Raw genomic sequence first — 18,963 nt, 5'->3', positions numbered from 1 at the left:
GGCAAATATGCCAGCTTTATCACTAATAATTTATTTATTTGTCACAAGTCATCACCATGAACAATGGGCTCAAGAACATTATGGTAGGTAACATTATTATTAGTAATATTCATATATAAAAATTACAATATAATCAAAACAATAATGGCAGCGGATTCATGTAATCCTAGGTCATGGTTTAATACTCAGCATATTTGATATATCGGTTCTGTTAAAGCAACTCTGAATTCAACCCTTTTCTGCATTGATGCGTCAATAACAGTCTCATACTCCTTCAAGCATGGGTTTGCTCATCTAAGCAGTTACGCACGCTGTGATGTAAAACCATGTGAAGAAATCCTATGTTCTTCCAAAGAAATCCATCCAAAGATATCCTATATTTTCTTCTGTGGGCCAGGCTACACTAAAGCAGGGCACCCACCGCACGCGTATCGACCGCGAGCGCGCTGCGCGCGTAACTGAAGCGTAGTTGAAGTACTGTTATTACAACGGCAGCGGGCGACGTCGTCTCCACCAGATGCGAACGCGTCGCGAACTGGCTGCGAAGCTCGCGCGACACAAGCGAACTGAAGCGTAGTTTTTCGCTTCTGTTCTATTTTTTTGGCTTGTCGCGCGTCACGATGGCCTGTTTATACACAGAAATATGCTCTAAAATGCTAGGTATACATGCTCTGATTTATATTTCATCCTTATATTACTGGGGGTGTGTCCCTAGTTCCCTCTTGCAGTAGTGGAGAAAGATAAAACCAGATAAACACCAGATATTTTATAAGCAGCTAAAAAATACAAGCCTTTTCGTTTTTCTATTGTCCTGGCAGGAAAAAAAAAAATTAAAACTGGAACCTGGGAAAAAGGCAAACTTAGTTTTGCTATCTTATTTTGCGGAGGGGGCGGGGTAAATTTGAAAATACACCACAGAAAGACGTAGCCTATTGAATGATGTAGAAGTGAATGCACCGAGCAGCGGTTTGTTAGCTCGAGTGTTGGAAGGTAGTTTTTAACCAACCATTGCTCAGCCTATTTGACTTTTCCGATGTCTTCGTTCGCCGTGCTTTCAAAAAGGGCTTGTTAATAAAATCAGATAATCCACAGTGCTTTAAAAAATCAGATTTAGTGGTCTTGCCGATGAAAATGCACCTATTTTATAAATGAAGTTGTAAGCAAGCCTTTATTGCACTTGTACTTCAAAGCTTCCGGTGTTCATGACGTTGTGGTGTTCATATCCCTTCAAGTTTAAACTGTTATGCTATCTTTTTGACGATTAACTGATTTTACTAAATATGATCATATAAATGTTTTGACGTGAATAACAAGACGACACGGGAATTCCCAATGGTTGAACGAAGACATCGGAGAAGTCAAATAGACTGAGCAACGGTTGGTTAAAAACTACCTTCCAACACTCGAGCTAACAAACCGCTGCTCGGTGCATTCACTTCTACATCATTCAATAGGCTACGTCTTTCTGTGGTGTATTTTCAAATTTACCCCACCCCTCCGCAAAATAAGATAGCAAAACTAAGTTTGCCTTTTCCCCAGGTTCCAGTTTTTTTTTTTTCTTTTCTGCAAGGACAATACAAAAACGAAAAGGCTTGTATTTTTTAGCTGCTTATAAAATATCTGGTGTTTATCTGGTTTTATCTTGTTCTCCACTACTGCAAGAGGGAACTAGGGACACACCCCCTGTAATATAAGGATGAAATATAAATCACAGCATGTATACCTAGCATTTTAGAGCATATTTCTGTGTATAAACAGGCCATCGTGACGCGCAACAAGCAGAAAAAATAGAACAGAAGCGAAAAACTACGCTTCAGTTCGCTTGTGTCGCGCGAGCTTCGCAGCCAGTTCGCGACGCGTTCACATCTGGTGGAGACGACGTGGCCCGCTGCCGTTGTAGTAACAGTACTTCAACTACGCTTCAGTTACGCGCGTAATACGCGCGTAGTGCGCTCGCGGTCGATACGCGTGCAGTGGGTGTCCGGCTTAAGACACCAGCAACAATTTCTGGGAACATGATTCACAGAAATGACTGCATAATGCTAAACATATGGGTCTGTAGAGTAAATGTATACCCCCTTTCATTTGGTAACTATTTTTAGTTTTGGCAGTAATCTGGTATGCAAATGAGCCAGTACTGAACTGAGAGTCTATGGCAATGAATGGGCGGGCTACACAAAAACAACAGCAACAATAACTTGGGACGTGATTTCACAGAAGTGACTGTATAATCTTCTAAATATGAGTATATTACGTTTAATTTTATCCAGCTGTGTTAGTTACTAAAAGAAAAATTACAAAATCACACATAAGAATTCATTGCATTTACCGAGCTTTTAGTTTGAAATACTCTAACCGGAAGTCTCCAATTGTTGCCAGCTTCACTGGGCTTTGGGTAAGCTACCGACGGGAAGCTAATATGAAGAATGGAACTGCCGGATTCTATCAGAAAACGATTGGGGGACTTCTCTCGCACTGTACTTATCGACCAGAAACAAAACCAACCGTCGCATGAGGAGAATATCACTTTCTTAGGACACAGTAAGTAGATGTTTTTACTAGTTTGTGTGCCGAACAGAATATATGTATATGTTTAACATTATTTCAGCCTTTCCGGGCCAGACTCCATCTACAGTCTTTTTAAGCAATAGGCCTACATACCAAATCTTCTCAATACCAAGAACGCCAAATTCGGATTAGAGAGTTCCTATGAAGAACGTTCTTGTCAGGTTTCCTGGGTTCCTGGGTTACCGTTAACCACGGATAGCCTACCTAGCTCACTGGCTGGTATGCTAGCTAAGCATGTTCGTTTTGCTGAGAAAGATACATTGAAGATAACTGAACATAATTGTATTATTAATGTCATACATATAACGCGATTACATGACACAGTACAGTCACGGATTGAAATTAAACTCCGTAAACATTTGATAATATATTTTAAAACATAACGGCAGACAGTCAGCTAGCCTCAAGTTCGTTCTGCAATAGTTCGTTCAGGTTGATGGGCTTTTCCGCACCGGACTGTCAATCACATTGTAAAAATCACAAGACCACTTAACTCTATGGTTTTGGCTCCAAATCGACAACATGAGCCGCGTTTCCACCGCAGGAACTATACCCCGGAACTAGGAACCTTTTGAGGAACTCAGTGCGTTTCCACCGCAGGAACTAGGGTCTAAATTTAGTTCTGGGGGCTTTGTTTTACCCCCCAAAACGTTCCTGCTCGGGGGGTAGTACTTTCCGAAAGTACAGGAACCTTTTGGGTGGAGCTTGCAGCGCTGAACATTTCTGATTGGTCGAGTACTCGTAGCATTTGTGTTGTATTTATTTTCCGCCATTACCCGCCATGTTTGAAAATATGCAGCGGCAAACCAATTTATTTTCATAATAACTTCAAATCAAACTTGTATGTTATGCGGCGCAGTAGCCTACTTCTTGGTTATAACGTCTTGGAATTATAACGTGTGCTCTTCTGTTCTTTTCTTGCTTTAGTATTCGTTTTATAAAATGCTAAGCATTCGTGCTGGGACAGCATATTACGTAGGCTACCAAAACATTCAAACGGATTAATTCGGTTGCTGAATATTTTCTTCCGGATTTTCTTTGTTAGCCCGTTGTAATTGACTCAAAACGTTTGATACAGTTATGTGAGGTATGCGGTAGTTCTGCATAATTAACATTGGTGATACAGTACAAGCAAACTGGAAATCACCTTCCGCACTTTTTATCCGGGTAAAATAACAGGTTAATTCTAGTAATCTTCGCTTTAGCTTTTTCAGACTGCCGTAATTTTACTCAATTTTACTGCCATTTTTCAATTCCACGAAAAGACCAGGAAGACTATGGACTCATTTATCGTGCATGGTTCGCATCTGGAGGGCACACTTTGCTGCTCGGCTAGCAGTAACTTCGAAGGAAAGCAAACGGTGGCTGTACCACTACTAATTTACATTTTCACGCAAGTCCGAGTTTTCGTTCTATTCTTGTCATTTTGCGATTAGCCTATATGGAATTGACAACGAGAAAGTAACAAAACAGCAAATTGTTTACAACGTGTGCATGTTTTCTGCTGTTAATGAATGTGTTTGAGAGGATATATGAAAATCAATAAATACAAAAGTAACCATATATATAGTCATTGTTGGTAACCCGTTGTATATAAGTAGAATAAACCCCTCCGGGCTGTCCCGGTTATTAGAAAATAATGTAGGCTACTTCGGTGGTAGTATAGGGTTACAGAAGAAATCATATGACAGATGGACCGACGACAACGTCAGTGGGCTAATTTGCCTAATCTTCGCGGTACTTTAGACCCCGGTGGAAACGCAGACAACCATTGGCTGAAGGAACCTTTTAGTTCCTGGTAAAGTAGTTCCTGGGACTGAAAGTTCCGGGTAATTTTGGTGGAAACGCGGCTATGGCTGCGCCCGCCATTGAGCTTCAAAACGTGTTTTAAGCCGCGTTTCCACCGCAGGAACTTTACCCCGGAACTAGGAACCTTTTGAGGAAAGCCGCGTTTCCACCGCAGGAACTTTACCCCGGAACTAGGAACCTTTTGAGGAACTCAGTGCGTTTCCACCGCAGGAACTAGGGTCTAAATTTAGTTCCGGGGGCTTTATTTTACCCCCCAAAAAGTTCCTGCTCGGGGGGTAGTACTTTCCGAAAATACAGGAACCTTTTGGGTGGAGCTTGCAGCGCTGAACATTTCTGATTGGTTCTCATTTTTTTGTGTTTATTTTTCAGGCGCCATGTTTAAAAATATGCAGGCACAAACCGATTTATTTTCATAATAACTTCAAATCAAAAGCCGCGTTTCCACCAAAATTACCCGGAACTTTCAGTCCCAGGAACTACTTTACCAGGAACTAAAAGGTTCCTTCAGCCAATGGTTGTCTGCGTTTCCACCGGGGTCTAAAGTACCGCGAAGATTAGGCAAATTAGCCCACTGACGTTGTCGTCGGTCCATCTGTCATATGATTTTTTCTGTAACCCCATACTACCACCGACGTAGCCTACATTATTTTCTAATAACCAGGACAGCCCGGAGGGGTTTATTCCACTTATATACAACGGGTTACCAACAATGACTATATATGGTTACTTTTGTATTTATTGATTTTCATATATCCTCTCAAACACATTCATTAACAGCAGAAAACATGCACACGTTGTAAACAATTTGCTGTTTTATTACTTTCTCGTCGTCAATTCCATATAGGCTAATTGCAAAATGACAAGAATAGAACGAAAACTCGGACTTGCGTGAAAATGTAAATTAGTAGTGGTACAGCCACCGTTTGCTTTCCTTAGAAGTTACTGCTAGCCGAGCAGCGAAGTGTGCCCTCCAGATGCGAACCATGCACCATAAATGAGTCCATAGTCTTCCTGGTCTTTTCGTGGAATTGAAAAATGGCAGTAAAATTGAGTAAAATTACGGCAGTCTGAAAAAGCTAAAGGGAAGATTACTAGAATTAACCTGTTATTTTACCCGGATAAAAAGTGCGGAAGGTGATTTCCAGTTTGCTTGTACTGTATCACCAATGTTAATTATGCAGAACTACCGCATACCTCACATAACTGTATCAAACGTTTTGAGTCAATTACAACGGGCTAACAAAGAAAATCCGGAAGAAAATATTCAGCAACCGAATTAATCCGTTTGAATGTTTTGGTAGCCTACGTAATATGCTGTCCCAGAACGAATGCTTAGCATTGTATAAAACGAATACTAAAGTAAGAAAAGAACATAAGAGCACACGTTATAATTCCAAGACGTTGACAGGCTATAACCAAAAGTAGGCTACTGCGCCGCATAACATACAAGTTTGATTTGAAGTTATTATGAAAATAAATTGGTTTGCCGCTGCATATTTTCAAACATGGCGGGTAATGGCGGAAAATAAATACAACACAAATGCTACGAGTACTCGACCAATCAGAAATGTTCAGCGCTGCAAGCTCCACCCAAAAGGTTCCTGTACTTTCGGAAAGTACTACCCCCCGAGCAGGAACATTTTGGGGGGTAAAACAAAGCCCCCAGAACTAAATTTAGACCCTAGTTCCTGCGGTGGAAACGCACTGAGTTCCTCAAAAGGTTCCTAGTTCCGGGGTATAGTTCCTGCGGTGGAAACGCGGCTAAACTTGTAGCCTATAGCCGCGTTTCCACCAAATTACCCGGAACTTTTAGTCCCAGGAAATACTTTTCAAGGAACTAAAAGGTTCCTTCAGCCCATGGTTGTCTGCATTTCCTCCGCGGTCTAAAGTCCCGCGAAGATTAGGCAAATTAGCCCACTGACGTATGAAAAAGCGACGTTGTCGTCGGTCCATCTGTACTATGATTTCTTCTGTAACCCCATACTACCACCGAAGTAGCCTACATTATTTTCTAATAACCGGGACAGCCCGGAGGGGTTTATTCCAATATACAACGGGTTACCAACAATGATTATATATGGTTACTTTTGTATTTTTTTTTTTTTAACGATTTAATCACCTGGAATTGAAATATTCTTCTGCAGCCGTTTGGGCATATTTTACCGTTGTCAAGCAAAACTGTCGTTGGTAGTTGAACTTGGACCGTTATTATGAAACAAATAAGATATAACAGGCCAATAGTCAGATTGTAACTGTTTTATATATCCTCTCAAACACATTCATTATGTTTTTATGCGAACATTTGCTTTCATGTCTTGACATCCGAAGCGACAGAATGCATTCACATTTATATGTATAACTGGCAACAACAGCAGAAAACATGCACACGTTGTAAACAATTTGCTGTTTGATTTCTCATCGTCAATTCCATATAGGCTAATCGCAAAATGACAAGAATAGAACGAAAACTCGGACTTGCGTGAAAATTTAAATTAGTAGTGGTACAGCCACCGTTTGCTTTCCTTCGAAGTTACTGCTAGCCGAGCAGCGAAGTGTGCCCTACAGATGCGAACCATGCACCATAAATTAGTCCATAGTCTTCCTGGTCTTTTCGTGGAATTGAAGAATGGCAGAGTAAAATTACAGCAGTCAGAAAAAGCTAAAGGGACGATTACTAGAATTAACCTGTTATTTTACCCTGACAAAAAGTGTGGAAGGTGATTTCCTGTTTGCTTTTACTGTATCACCAATGTGAATTACACAGAACTACCGCATACCTCACATAACTGTATCAAACGTTTTGAATTAATTACAACGGGCTAACAAAGAAAATCCGGAAGAAAATATTCAGCAACCGAATTAATCCGTTTGAATGTTTTGGTACGTAATATGCTGTCCCAGCACGAATGCTTAGCATTTTATAAAACGAATACTAAAGCAAGAAAAGAACAGAAGAGCACACGTTATAATTCCAAGACGTTGGCAGGCTATAACCAAAACTAGGCTACTGCGCCGCATAACATATAAGTTTGATTTTAAGTTATTATGAAAATAAATCGGTGGAGATTTTTAAACATGGCGGCTGAAAGTAAAAAAAATAACACTGCAAGTAGTCGACCAATCAGAAATTTTCAGTGCTTGCGCCCCACCCCAAAGGTTCCTGTACTTTTGGAAAGTACTACCCCCCGAGCAGGAACCTTTTTGGGGGTAAAATAAAGCCCCCGGAACTAAAGCCGCGTTTCCACCGCAGGAACTATACCCCGGAACTAGGAACCTTTTGAGGAACTCAGTGCGTTTCCACCGCAGGAACTAGGGTCTAAATTTAGTTCTGGGGGCTTTAGCCGCGTTTCCACCGCAGGAACTATACCCCGGAACTAGGAACCTTTTGAGGAACTCAGTGCGTTTCCACCGCAGGAACTAGGGTCTAAATTTAGTTCTGGGGGCTTTGTTTTACCCCCCAAAACGTTCCTGCTCGGGGGGTAGTACTTTCCGAAAGTACAGGAACCTTTTGGGTGGAGCTTGCAGCGCTGAACATTTCTGATTGGTCGAGTACTCGTAGCATTTGTGTTGTATTTATTTTCCGCCATTACCCGCCATGTTTGAAAATATGCAGCGGCAAACCAATTTATTTTCATAATAACTTCAAATCAAACTTGTATGTTATGCGGCGCAGTAGCCTACTTTTGGTTATAACCTGTCAACGTCTTGGAATTATAACGTGTGCTCTTCTGTTCTTTTCTTGCTTTAGTATTCGTTTTATAAAATGCTAAGCATTCGTGCTGGGACAGCATATTACGTAGGCTACCAAAACATTCAAACGGATTAATTCGGTTGCTGAATATTTTCTTCCGGATTTTCTTTGTTAGCCCGTTGTAATTGACTCAAAACGTTTGATACAGTTATGTGAGGTATGCGGTAGTTCTGCATAATTAACATTGGTGATACAGTACAAGCAAACTGGAAATCACCTTCCGCACTTTTTATCCGGGTAAAATAACAGGTTAATTCTAGTAATCTTCGCTTTAGCTTTTTCAGACTGCCGTAATTTTACTCAATTTTACTGCCATTTTTCAATTCCACGAAAAGACCAGGAAGACTATGGACTCATTTATGGTGCATGGTTCGCATCTGGAGGGCACACTTCGCTGCTCGGCTAGCAGTAACTTCGAAGGAAAGCAAACGGTGGCTGTACCACTACTAATTTACATTTTCACGCAAGTCCGAGTTTTCGTTCTATTCTTGTCATTTTGCGATTAGCCTATATGGAATTGACAACGAGAAAGTAATAAAACAGCAAATTGTTTACAACGTGTGCATGTTTTCTGCTGTTAATGAATGTGTTTGAGAGGATATATGAAAATCAATAAATACAAAAGTAACCATATATAGTCATTGTTGGTAACCCGTTGTATATAAGTGGAATAAACCCCTCCGGGCTGTCCCGGTTATTAGAAAATAATGTAGGCTACTTCGGTGGTAGTATGGGGTTACAGAAGAAATCATATGACAGATGGACCGACGACAACGTCAGTGGGCTAATTTGCCTAATCTTCGCGGTACTTTAGACCCCGGTGGAAACGCAGACAACCATTGGCTGATGGAACCTTTTAGTTCCTGGTAAAGTAGTTCCTGGGACTGAAAGTTCCGGGTAATTTTGGTGGAAACGCGGCTTTTGTTTTACCCCCCAAAAGGTTCCTGCTCGGGGGGTAGTACTTTCCGAAAGTACAGGAACCTTTTGGGTGGAGCTTGCAGCGCTGAACATTTATGATTGGTCGAGTACTCACGGGATTTTTTTGTGTCTATTTTCAGGCGCCATGTTTGAAAATATGCAGGCGCAAACCAATTTATTTTCATAATAACTTCAAATCAAACTTGTATGTTATGCGGCGCAGTAGCCTACTTTTGGTTATAGCCTGCCAACGTCTTGGAATTACATTACATTACATTACATTCATTTGGCAGACGCTTTTATCCAAAGCGACGTACAAGAAGTGCATTTTCATGATCACGAATTATAACGTGTGCTCTTCTGTTCTTTTCTTGCTTTAGTATTCGTTTTATAAAATGCTAAGCATTCGTGCTGGGACAGCATATTACGTACTAAAACATTCAAACGGATTAATTCGGTTGCTGAATATTTTCTTCCGGATTTTCTTAGCCCGTTGTAATTGACTCAAAACGTTTGATACAGTTATGTGAGGTATGCGGTAGTTCTGCGTAATTCACATTGGTGATACAGTAAAAGCAAAGTGGAAATCACCTTCCGCACTTTTTGTCAGGGTAAAATAACAGGTTAATTCTAGTAATCGTCCCTTTAGCTTTTTCTGACTGCCGTAATTTTACTCTGCCATTCTTCAAATCCACAAAAAGACCAGGAAGACTATGGACTAATTTATGGTGCATGGTTCGCATCTGGAGGGCACACTTCGCTGCTCGGCTAGCAGTAACTTCGAAGGAAAACAAACGGTGGCTGTACCACTACTAATTTAAATTTTCACGCAAGTCCGAGTTTTCGTTCTATTCTTGTCATTTTGCGATTAGCCTATATGGAATTGATGATGAGAAAGTAATCAAACAGCAAATTGTTTACAACGTGTGCATGTTTTCTGCTGTTGTTGCCAGTTAGCCTATATTGGAAATGTGAATGCATTCTGTCGCTTCGGATGTCAAGACATGAAAGCGAATGTTCGCATAAAAACATAATGAATGTGTTTGAGAGGATATATAAAACAGTTACAATCTGACTATTGGCCTGTTATATCCTATTTGTTGCATAACGGTCCAAGTTCAACTACCAACGACAGTTTTGCTTGACAGCGGTACAATATGCCCAAACAGCTGCAGAAGAATATTTCAATTCCATGTGATTAAATCGATAAAAATCAATAAATACAAAAGTAACCATATATAGTCATTGTTGGTAACCCGTTGTATATAAGTGGAATAAACCCCTCCGGGCTGTCCCGGTTATTAGAAAATAATGTAGGCTACTTCGGTGGTAGTATGGGGTTACAGAAGAAATCATATGACAGATGGACCGACGACAACGCCGCTTTTTCATACGTCAGTGGGCTAAAGCCGCGTTTCCACCGCAGGAACTATACCCCGGAACTAGGAACCTTTTGAGGAACTCAGTGCGTTTCCACCGCAGGAACTAGGGTCTAAATTTAGTTCTGGGGGCTTTGTTTTACCCCCCAAAACGTTCCTGCTCGGGGGGTAGTACTTTCCGAAAGTACAGGAACCTTTTGGGTGGAGCTTGCAGCGCTGAACATTTCTGATTGGTCGAGTACTCGTAGCATTTGTGTTGTATTTATTTTCCGCCATTACCCGCCATGTTTGAAAATATGCACCGGCAAACCAATTTATTTTCATAATAACTTAAAATCAAACTTGTATGTTATGCGGCGCAGTAGCCTACTTTTGGTTATAGCCTGTCAACGTCTTGGAATTATAACGTGTGCTCTTCTGTTCTTTTCTTGCTTTAGTATTCGTTTTATAAAATGCTAAGCATTCGTGCTGGGACAGCATATTACGTAGGCTACCAAAACATTCAAACGGATTAATTCGGTTGCTGAATATTTTCTTCCGGATTTTCTTTGTTAGCCCGTTTAATTGACTCAAAACGTTTGATACAGTTATGTGAGGTATGCGGTAGTTCTGCATAATTAACATTGGTGATACAGTACAAGCAAACTGGAAATCACCTTCCGCACTTTTTACCGGGTAAAATAACAGGTTAATTCTAGTAATCTTCCCTTTAGCTTTTTCAGACTGCCGTAATTTTACTCAACTTTACTGCCATTTTTCAATTCCACGAAAAGACCAGGAAGACTATGGACTCATTTATGGTGCATGGTTCGCATCTGGAGGGCACACTTCGCTGCTCGGCTAGCAGTAACTTCGAAGGAAAGCAAACGGTGGCTGTACCACTACTAATTTACATTTTCACGCAAGTCCGAGTTTTCGTTCTATTCTTGTCATTTTGCGATTAGCCTATATGGAATTGACGACGAGAAAGTAATAAAACAGCAAATTGTTTACAACGTGTGCATGTTTTCTGCTGTTAATGAATGTGTTTGAGAGGATATATGAAAATCAATAAATACAAAAGTAACCATATATAGTCATTGTTGGTAACCCGTTGTATATATGTGGAATAAACCCCTCCGGGCTATCCCGGTTATTAGAAAATAATGTAGGCTACTTCGGTGGTAGTATGGGGTTACAGAAGAAATCATATGACAGATGGACCGACGACAACGTCAGTGGGCTAATTTGCCTAATCTTCGCGGTACTTTAGACCCCGGTGGAAACGCAGACAACCATTGGCTGAAGGAACCTTTTAGTTCCTGGTAAAGTAGTTCCTGGGACTGAAAGTTCCGGGTAATTTTGGTGGAAACGCGGCTTAATTTGCCTAATCTTCGCGGGACTTTAGACCCCGGTGGAAACGCAGACAACCATTGGCTGAAGGAACCTTTTAGTTCCTGGTAAAGTAGTTCCTGGGACTGAAAGTTCCGGGTAATTTTGGTGGAAACGCGGCTTAAATTTAGACCCTAGGTCCTGCGGTGGAAACGCACTGAGTTCCCCAAAAGGTTCCTAGTTCCGGGGTAAAGTTCCTGCGGTGGAAACGCGGCTTTTGTTATGCGGCGCAGTAGCCTACTTTTGGTTATAGCCTGCCAACGTCTTGGAATTATAACGCGTGCTCTTCTGTTCTTTTCTTGCTTTAGTATTCGTTTTATAAAATGCTAAGCATTCGTGCTGGGACAGCATATTACGTACCAAAACATTCAAACGGATTAATTCGGTTGCTGAATATTTTCTTCCGGATTTTCTTTGTTAGCCCGTTGTAATTGATTCAAAACCGGGTACTTTTGGTGGAAACGTGGCTTTTTTTACGGTCTCTGGTCTACACAGGTTCCGTTTGTGTCGCGCAAAGGCTTGCTTAAAGCTCTATATTCCTAGTAGCTCTCGCAGTCTGCAGTGGGATTACATCGTGTAGGCCTATTTCACGTTTGTTCACGACTGTTGATTATGGGTTAAGTGAATACTTGGTGAGAGACCTTTTTCAGTTTGTTAATTTGGTAATATTTTGTTAACTCATGTAAATACGTGAGAAAGTAAACGCTTTAAAGAATTACCATGAGCTTAAATCACAACGTAGCCTGCATAATAATCAATCTCAAACTGTATTAATTTATTTGCTTGGTTAACAAGCGTGCCAATTTTATGAAGAATATGTAATGATCATAATAATAATAAATAATCCATAATCAACCATTGGGAATTCCCGTGTCGTCTTGTCATTCACGTCAAAACATTTATAGGATCAGATTTAGTAAAATCAGCTAATCATCAAAAAGATAGCGTAACAGTTTAATCTTGAAGGGATATGAACACCACAACGCCATGAACACCGGAATCTTTGAAGTACAAGTGCAATAAAGGCTTGCTTACAACTTCATTTATAAAATAGGTGCATTTTCATCGGCAAGACCACTAAATAATCAGATTTTTTAAAGCTCTGTGGATTATCTGATTTTTATTAACAAGCCCTTTTTGAAAGCACGGCGAACGAAGACATCAGAGAAGTCAAATAGGCTGAGCAATGGTTGGTTAAAAACTACCTTCCAACACTCGAGCTAACAAACCGCTGCTCGGTGCATTCACTTCTACATCATTCAATAGGCTACGTCTTTCTGTGGTGTATTTTCAAATTTACCCCACCCCCTCCGCAAAATAAGATAGTAAACTAAGTTTGCCTTTTCCCCAGGTTCCAGTTTTTTTTGTTGTTGTTTTTTTCTGCAAGGACAATAGAAAAACGAAAAGGCTTGTATTTTTTTAGCTGCTTATGAAATATCTGGGAGGGAACTAGGGACACACCCCCAGTAATATAAGGATGAAATATAAATCAGAGCATGTATACCTAGCATTTTAGAGGATATTTCTGTGTATAAACAGGTCATCATGACGTGCGACAAGCAGAAAAATATAACAGAAGCGAAAAACTACGCTTCAGTTCGCTTATGTCGCACAAGCTTTGCAGCCGGTTCGCAACGCGTTCGCATCTGGTGTAGAGGACGTCGCCCGCTGCCGTTGTAATAACAGTACTTCAACCACGCTGCAGTTACACGCGTAGTGCGCTCGCGGTAGCTACGCGTGCGGTGGGTGTCTGGCTTTAGACCCACGGCGCACCGTAACATATACAGCCGGGAATCAGCAAGTAGCGATTATACATTCCAGGGATTAGTCATATCCTAAAAGTGTCATAAGTAAAACTTGGCTAACTAGCTAGCTAGATATGGCATGTCCTCCTCACCTTTGTAACGTTATTTGTTGCCCTCCGTGTCTCCATACATCTGTATCGGTGGTTGTAGCCGTATGTCATTAGCTCCTACACTCTCAAAACAGATGTGTTAAAAGTAACACATCATGTGTTAATTTTTAACACACCAGTGTGTCTAGTTAAGGACAACACATTTTGTGTTGCTTTCAACACAATCAGTGTGTCAGCACGTTTAACACATGCTGTGTGTTAAATATTTCAACACAAAGATGTGTTAAAAATAACACATGTTGTTTTACTTTTCTTTTTTCTTCTAAAATTATCCTAAAATGAAATTTGTATGCTAAAATTCTACTAAAATTCTCACAAAATAAACAATTGCATGAAATTCAGGTGACATTATTAAAATCATTAAAACATTTGACAGATGTAGGCATAATAAGCAGATATAAGTCATACAATATTCACATCCCCAAACTGGATTTTTAAATTTATATTTTTTTTACAATATCTGTGGGGTATAGCAACATACATTCTTAGTGAGTCTGTTTTAATCTGTAGATGGAAAACAAGCTTTTTGGAATGTAATAACTCATTGTAAATTGGAATATAGGTCTGTTTTACAAAAATGACCACTGTAAACAAACCTTTTACAGACATAAAATACAGTAAATACATTAAAAAAACCAACTAATTTAACAATTGTCTAGTGACATTTGAAGAACTAGTTAAAAATCAAACTGAACAAACAATTCATGGCGAACATTCACAGAAGTTCAATTGAGAATTCAAGAACAATGCACCAACCCACAAATGATCGCTTCAGGGGACATCAGGTCACACCGTCATAAATCTGCAGGACCATAAGACATAGTGTTGTGTCTTTGGCGAACGATTCGTTCTCTTTTGGGATTCGAAATCTTTTGGGTGAACGAAGTGCACTGAATCACTTTGTGAAATGATTCGTTCGCGATCGTGAACTGGTCATTCACTGACTGACTTTCGTTTGCAGACTCAGTGAACGAATCAGCTCAGTGATTCGTTCACTGAACATATTACGCCCGAATCGTTTGCGAACAACACAACAGTACACTTGCCCGAATCGTTCGAGAACGACACAACAGTACACTTGCCCGCATCGTTCGCGAACGACAGCACAGTACACTTGCGCAAATCGTTCGCAAATGACACAACAGTAGTTTGTTTCCTCTTGCTGTAACAAATGCAAGGAGCAAGGGGGAGGAGAGTGGGTACGGTGTGGAATACCGTGTTTAGCAGTTGTCTATGACCATGAAATGCACTTTTTTGTACGTCGCTTTGGATAAAAGCGTCTGCCAAATGAATGTAATGTAATGTAATGAATAATGGATAATAAATGGATAATAATCAAACATCACTGTCAAATGTGCTGTTTATTTTGAAATAAATGCTCCCCCCCGGTCGACAACATGCAACAGCACCCGCCCCCCATCCCCCCCCGTCGACAACATGCAACAACACTCCCCCCGCCCCCGTCGACAAGATCCGACAGAACCCGCCCCCCCCCCCTCCCCAATCGGCTGACACCAACCGTAGTGACGCCACCGGTGAAAAATCTTCTGATTCTACTGATTCAGTACACTAAAAAGAACTGTTTTGCCCATCAGTAATAAGACAGGCAGCACCATTCACTAGCTACCTGTCCTAATTGTTACAAGTAAGTGGTTGGCTCGGGTATGTCATCGAAGGTAAAGCACTTTACAGTAATGCAAATTTAAACAATCAATTTGTATCTTGGATTTACATGCAGTTGGTTTCCACTGAAAGATGGCAGCAAGTCTAGTGGTCTGATGTCTGCTACATCTTTTACATTGATCATTTCATACTCGTCATTCGGTTCATTACATTACATTACATTACAGGCATTTAGCAGACGCTCTTATCCAGAGCGACGTACAACAAGTGCATTGGTTCATGATGTAGAGGTGCAAAAGAAACACTAGAGTGAAGTAAGGATCGTAGTGCCAGAAGTGACCACATCGATCAGGACTCCAACCCTGTAGAGTAAGGTGTTCAGCAAGCAAGAATCCTACCAAGTACAAACTAGCACTGGAATCACATCTAATCACACCTAATCAGAGAAAAACAATCCTGCCAGATACACTAACATAATCATATTATCCTAACTAGGTACAGTGAGCTAAACTATAGGCTAGGGAGGGGTGGGGAGAGGTGCAGCCTGAAGAGATGAGTCTTCAGTCTGCGTTTGAAGGTGGTGAGATTCTCTGCTGTTCTGACCGCCACGGGGAGGTCATTCCACCAGCGAGGGGCCAGGACAGACAACAGACGGGAGCGGGAAGCACAGACGCGAAGAGAGGGAGGTGCCAAGCGTCCAGAGGTGGCAGAACGGAGAGGTCTGGCTGGTGTGTAGGGTCTGATGATCCTCTGGATGTACCCTGGTGCTGACCCCTTAGCTGCCTGGTATGCAAGCACCAAGGTCTTAAATTTGATGCGAGCCATAACAGGCAGCCAGTGGAGGTCAGTGAGCAGGGGGGTGACATGGGAATGTCTGGGGAGGTTGTAGACCAGACGTGCTGCAGCATTCTGGATGAGCTGCAGGGGTCTGATGGCGGATGCTGGCAGACCAGCCAGTAGTGAGTTGCAGTAGTCCAGGCGGGACAGGACCATCGCTTGAACCAGGAGCTGGGTTGCGTAGGTGGTGAGGAAGGGGCGGATTCTCCGGATGTTGTACAGGAAGAACCTGCACGTTCGACTCACCGCCGTGATGTTCTGGGAGAGGGACAGTCTGTTGTCCATCACCACTCCAAGGTTTTTTGCGGTGGGTGATGATGACACCACAGTGTCCCCTAGGGAAATAGAAAAGTCAAGAAGGTTAGAGGATGGAGCAGGGATGAAGATCATCTCCGTCTTACTTGGGTTCAGCTTAAGATGGTTCCACCACATATGAATACAGGTTCCACCACATATGAATACAGATGATCATCAAAGTATTTCACAGTTAAAACTGTAAGAAAAATTAGTACCTCTTCCTTTTCACTATTGGGAACCATGTGTACAATCTCTCCAAAGAGACACTCTCCTCTTAAGTCACAGTTTAAAGCGAGTACACAACCAGTTCTATATGTCTGACCAAACACACAGACAGAGTGAGCCACATGAATTGTGCTGCAAGTGCCGATATCATACCCAAGTGCTTTAAAATTTTCACTGAACAGATCACTTTTTTCCAAAGATCCAACCATGACTGTAAAGGCATTTGTGACAGTCATTTTTCATCAGTGGATCACTAAATTTCCAATTGAACATACTTTGAACTTGATTCTTATAAGCCAAAGTCTTAGAAATATTTATGAAATTACACACAACATGAGCATGCCTTTTCAGGGGACCATGCTTACTCTCAAATCTCATACACCATAACTTCAAAAGTGGGCCAAACATTATCATCATGCGCTAATAGTGAGTCATAAAATGATGTTTGGGGTGAGCGGCCTGTCTGGATAAAGATTCTTGAACAAATTATGGTGGTCTATAACCAACTGCTTTAAAAAGACAGAAAGTCTGTCTTAAATGTAAAAATCTGTGTTAAATTTTAGAAGTCTATCACATTCTGCTTTACAAGTCAATGAACTTTTGCAGGCATCAAGAATTTCTGCAGTGGTGTTCAGCTGATGCATCTTCTTACAAATCTCCCTGCCATCTAGGAACAAGTATGAGAGTCCCACTCCCTTCCATTTGAAAAGCTGTAAAAGAGCAAAAAGAGTGTTGCTTAGTTGTTAGCTACAAAATATGGACAAATGCCCTTGGGCTTCAATTGGGAAATTGCTACAGAATCCCAAATTGTGTAATTTTGCAAATGTGACGTCCACTCTCCCAACTAACATTAACCCAGTTAAATTGCTTTTACTGTATCAACATATATCACACATTATTATTGACTAACAGAACTTACTGCAACTGAGATGAAAACTAGTATTGAAATTGAGCACGTTGGGTGTCCACAAAATGGCGGCTAAATGTAGTTTATCAGCACAATTTCCGCTGCCTTGGTCACGTGATTTCCTCTCAACTGCGGAGGTGCCTCTTGCAGAGGTCCGCCATTTTGTCTGCGGGAAAATCTAGATAGCTAGCTTGCGAATCTACTAAGGTAATGTTATCAACTCAAGTGAGCGTCTACGTTACCATCACTCATTCCGACTGTGACTGGTGACAGCATCGACCTAGCTAGCTAACGTTAACTTGGAGCATCAGATAAGATGCAGACCCATAGAATTATAGAATAACCACAGTCCATATTTCACAGCCAACATAAACACACGACACTAGCAGCGTAAGGCCAATACTGAGGAAGCAGTAACGTTATATTCACTTTTGATGCCGTCACGATAGGTAAAGTTAATTATCACTTGCTGAATTACTGTTTTCCAATGAATACATTTTCGAGAACTCCCTGCCTAAATATCACAAACTCGGCCAGGCATTTTCAGCAGCATTAACGATAAATAGGGATGAACGCTAACTTACCTGTCGTCGATTTGTTTCCTCGCCTCAGCATCCCGCTGTCACAATCAAAAAGGAACAAAAATAGACTTTGGGGTGAGTTTTGAATGATTTGGTTGATGATGTCGGCACTGCAGTGATTGGACAATAATTTAACACGTTGTGTTGGTCACTCGTGTAATATTTTTATTTTTTTAACACATATAGGCTATTGGATAATTTAACACAATGTGTTGAAATAGTAATAACACAAAAGGTGTGTAGGATATTGACACATCCTTTCTGAGTATGTACTCATGCGTGCAGGATAGCATCCGTACACGGATTGTAGCTGTGTGTCCGTAGCTCCTACTCATGCATGCAGGATAGCATCCGTATGCTCTAACTAGGTTGACTAAAGTAGGCGAAACGCTAACATGTTAGGGTTAGCTAAATTAACCTTAGGCGATAAAGCTGTACTTAAAAATCTTGCGCCGTTGGAAGTGCGTCCTACTAAACGGCCATGAGTGAGTGACCACCTGTGCATGCGTCCTACTAAAGCGTTTCACTAAACGTTCATGAGTGACCCTCTATGGAGTTACCACAGAAAAAGTTGAATATTTCCAAAAGTTTTGAATATTTCAAAAATCTGAATACAAACAACAATGTCTGGAACTAGCCGGTCATTTTGGTGTAAAAAGTTTGAATGTAGTGCAAAAACTGTAGGACTAGTTAGAGCTAGAAAAATTGGGCAGAAAGTGCAGATAATAAAAAAAATATGAAAGATAGCAAGAGTGGGCTTGCCGGAAGCAAGTCACTAATCA

At 41.1% G+C, this 18,963-nt stretch overlaps 1 protein-coding gene across 1 annotated transcript in view; it reads left to right on the top strand.

Moving 5' to 3' along the window:
• The first annotated feature begins 2,367 nt into the window (after nucleotides 1-2,367).
• tmem17 (transmembrane protein 17) overlaps nucleotides 2,368-18,963 on the top strand; it is a 98,493-nt gene continuing 81,897 nt past the window's right edge. The window contains exon 1 of the mRNA XM_035418823.1: nucleotides 2,368-2,541. Within this exon, the coding sequence (XP_035274714.1) occupies nucleotides 2,427-2,541 (115 nt within the window). The 5' untranslated portion in view covers nucleotides 2,368-2,426. The remainder of the gene's footprint in view (nucleotides 2,542-18,963) is intronic.

The sequence above is a fragment of the Anguilla anguilla genome, chromosome 5 (genome assembly GCF_013347855.1).
Source record: "Anguilla anguilla isolate fAngAng1 chromosome 5, fAngAng1.pri, whole genome shotgun sequence".
Lineage (NCBI taxonomy): Eukaryota > Metazoa > Chordata > Actinopteri > Anguilliformes > Anguillidae > Anguilla > Anguilla anguilla.
Note: the sequence above shows the minus strand (reverse complement) of the source record. Positions and strands in the feature narration are given on the sequence as shown.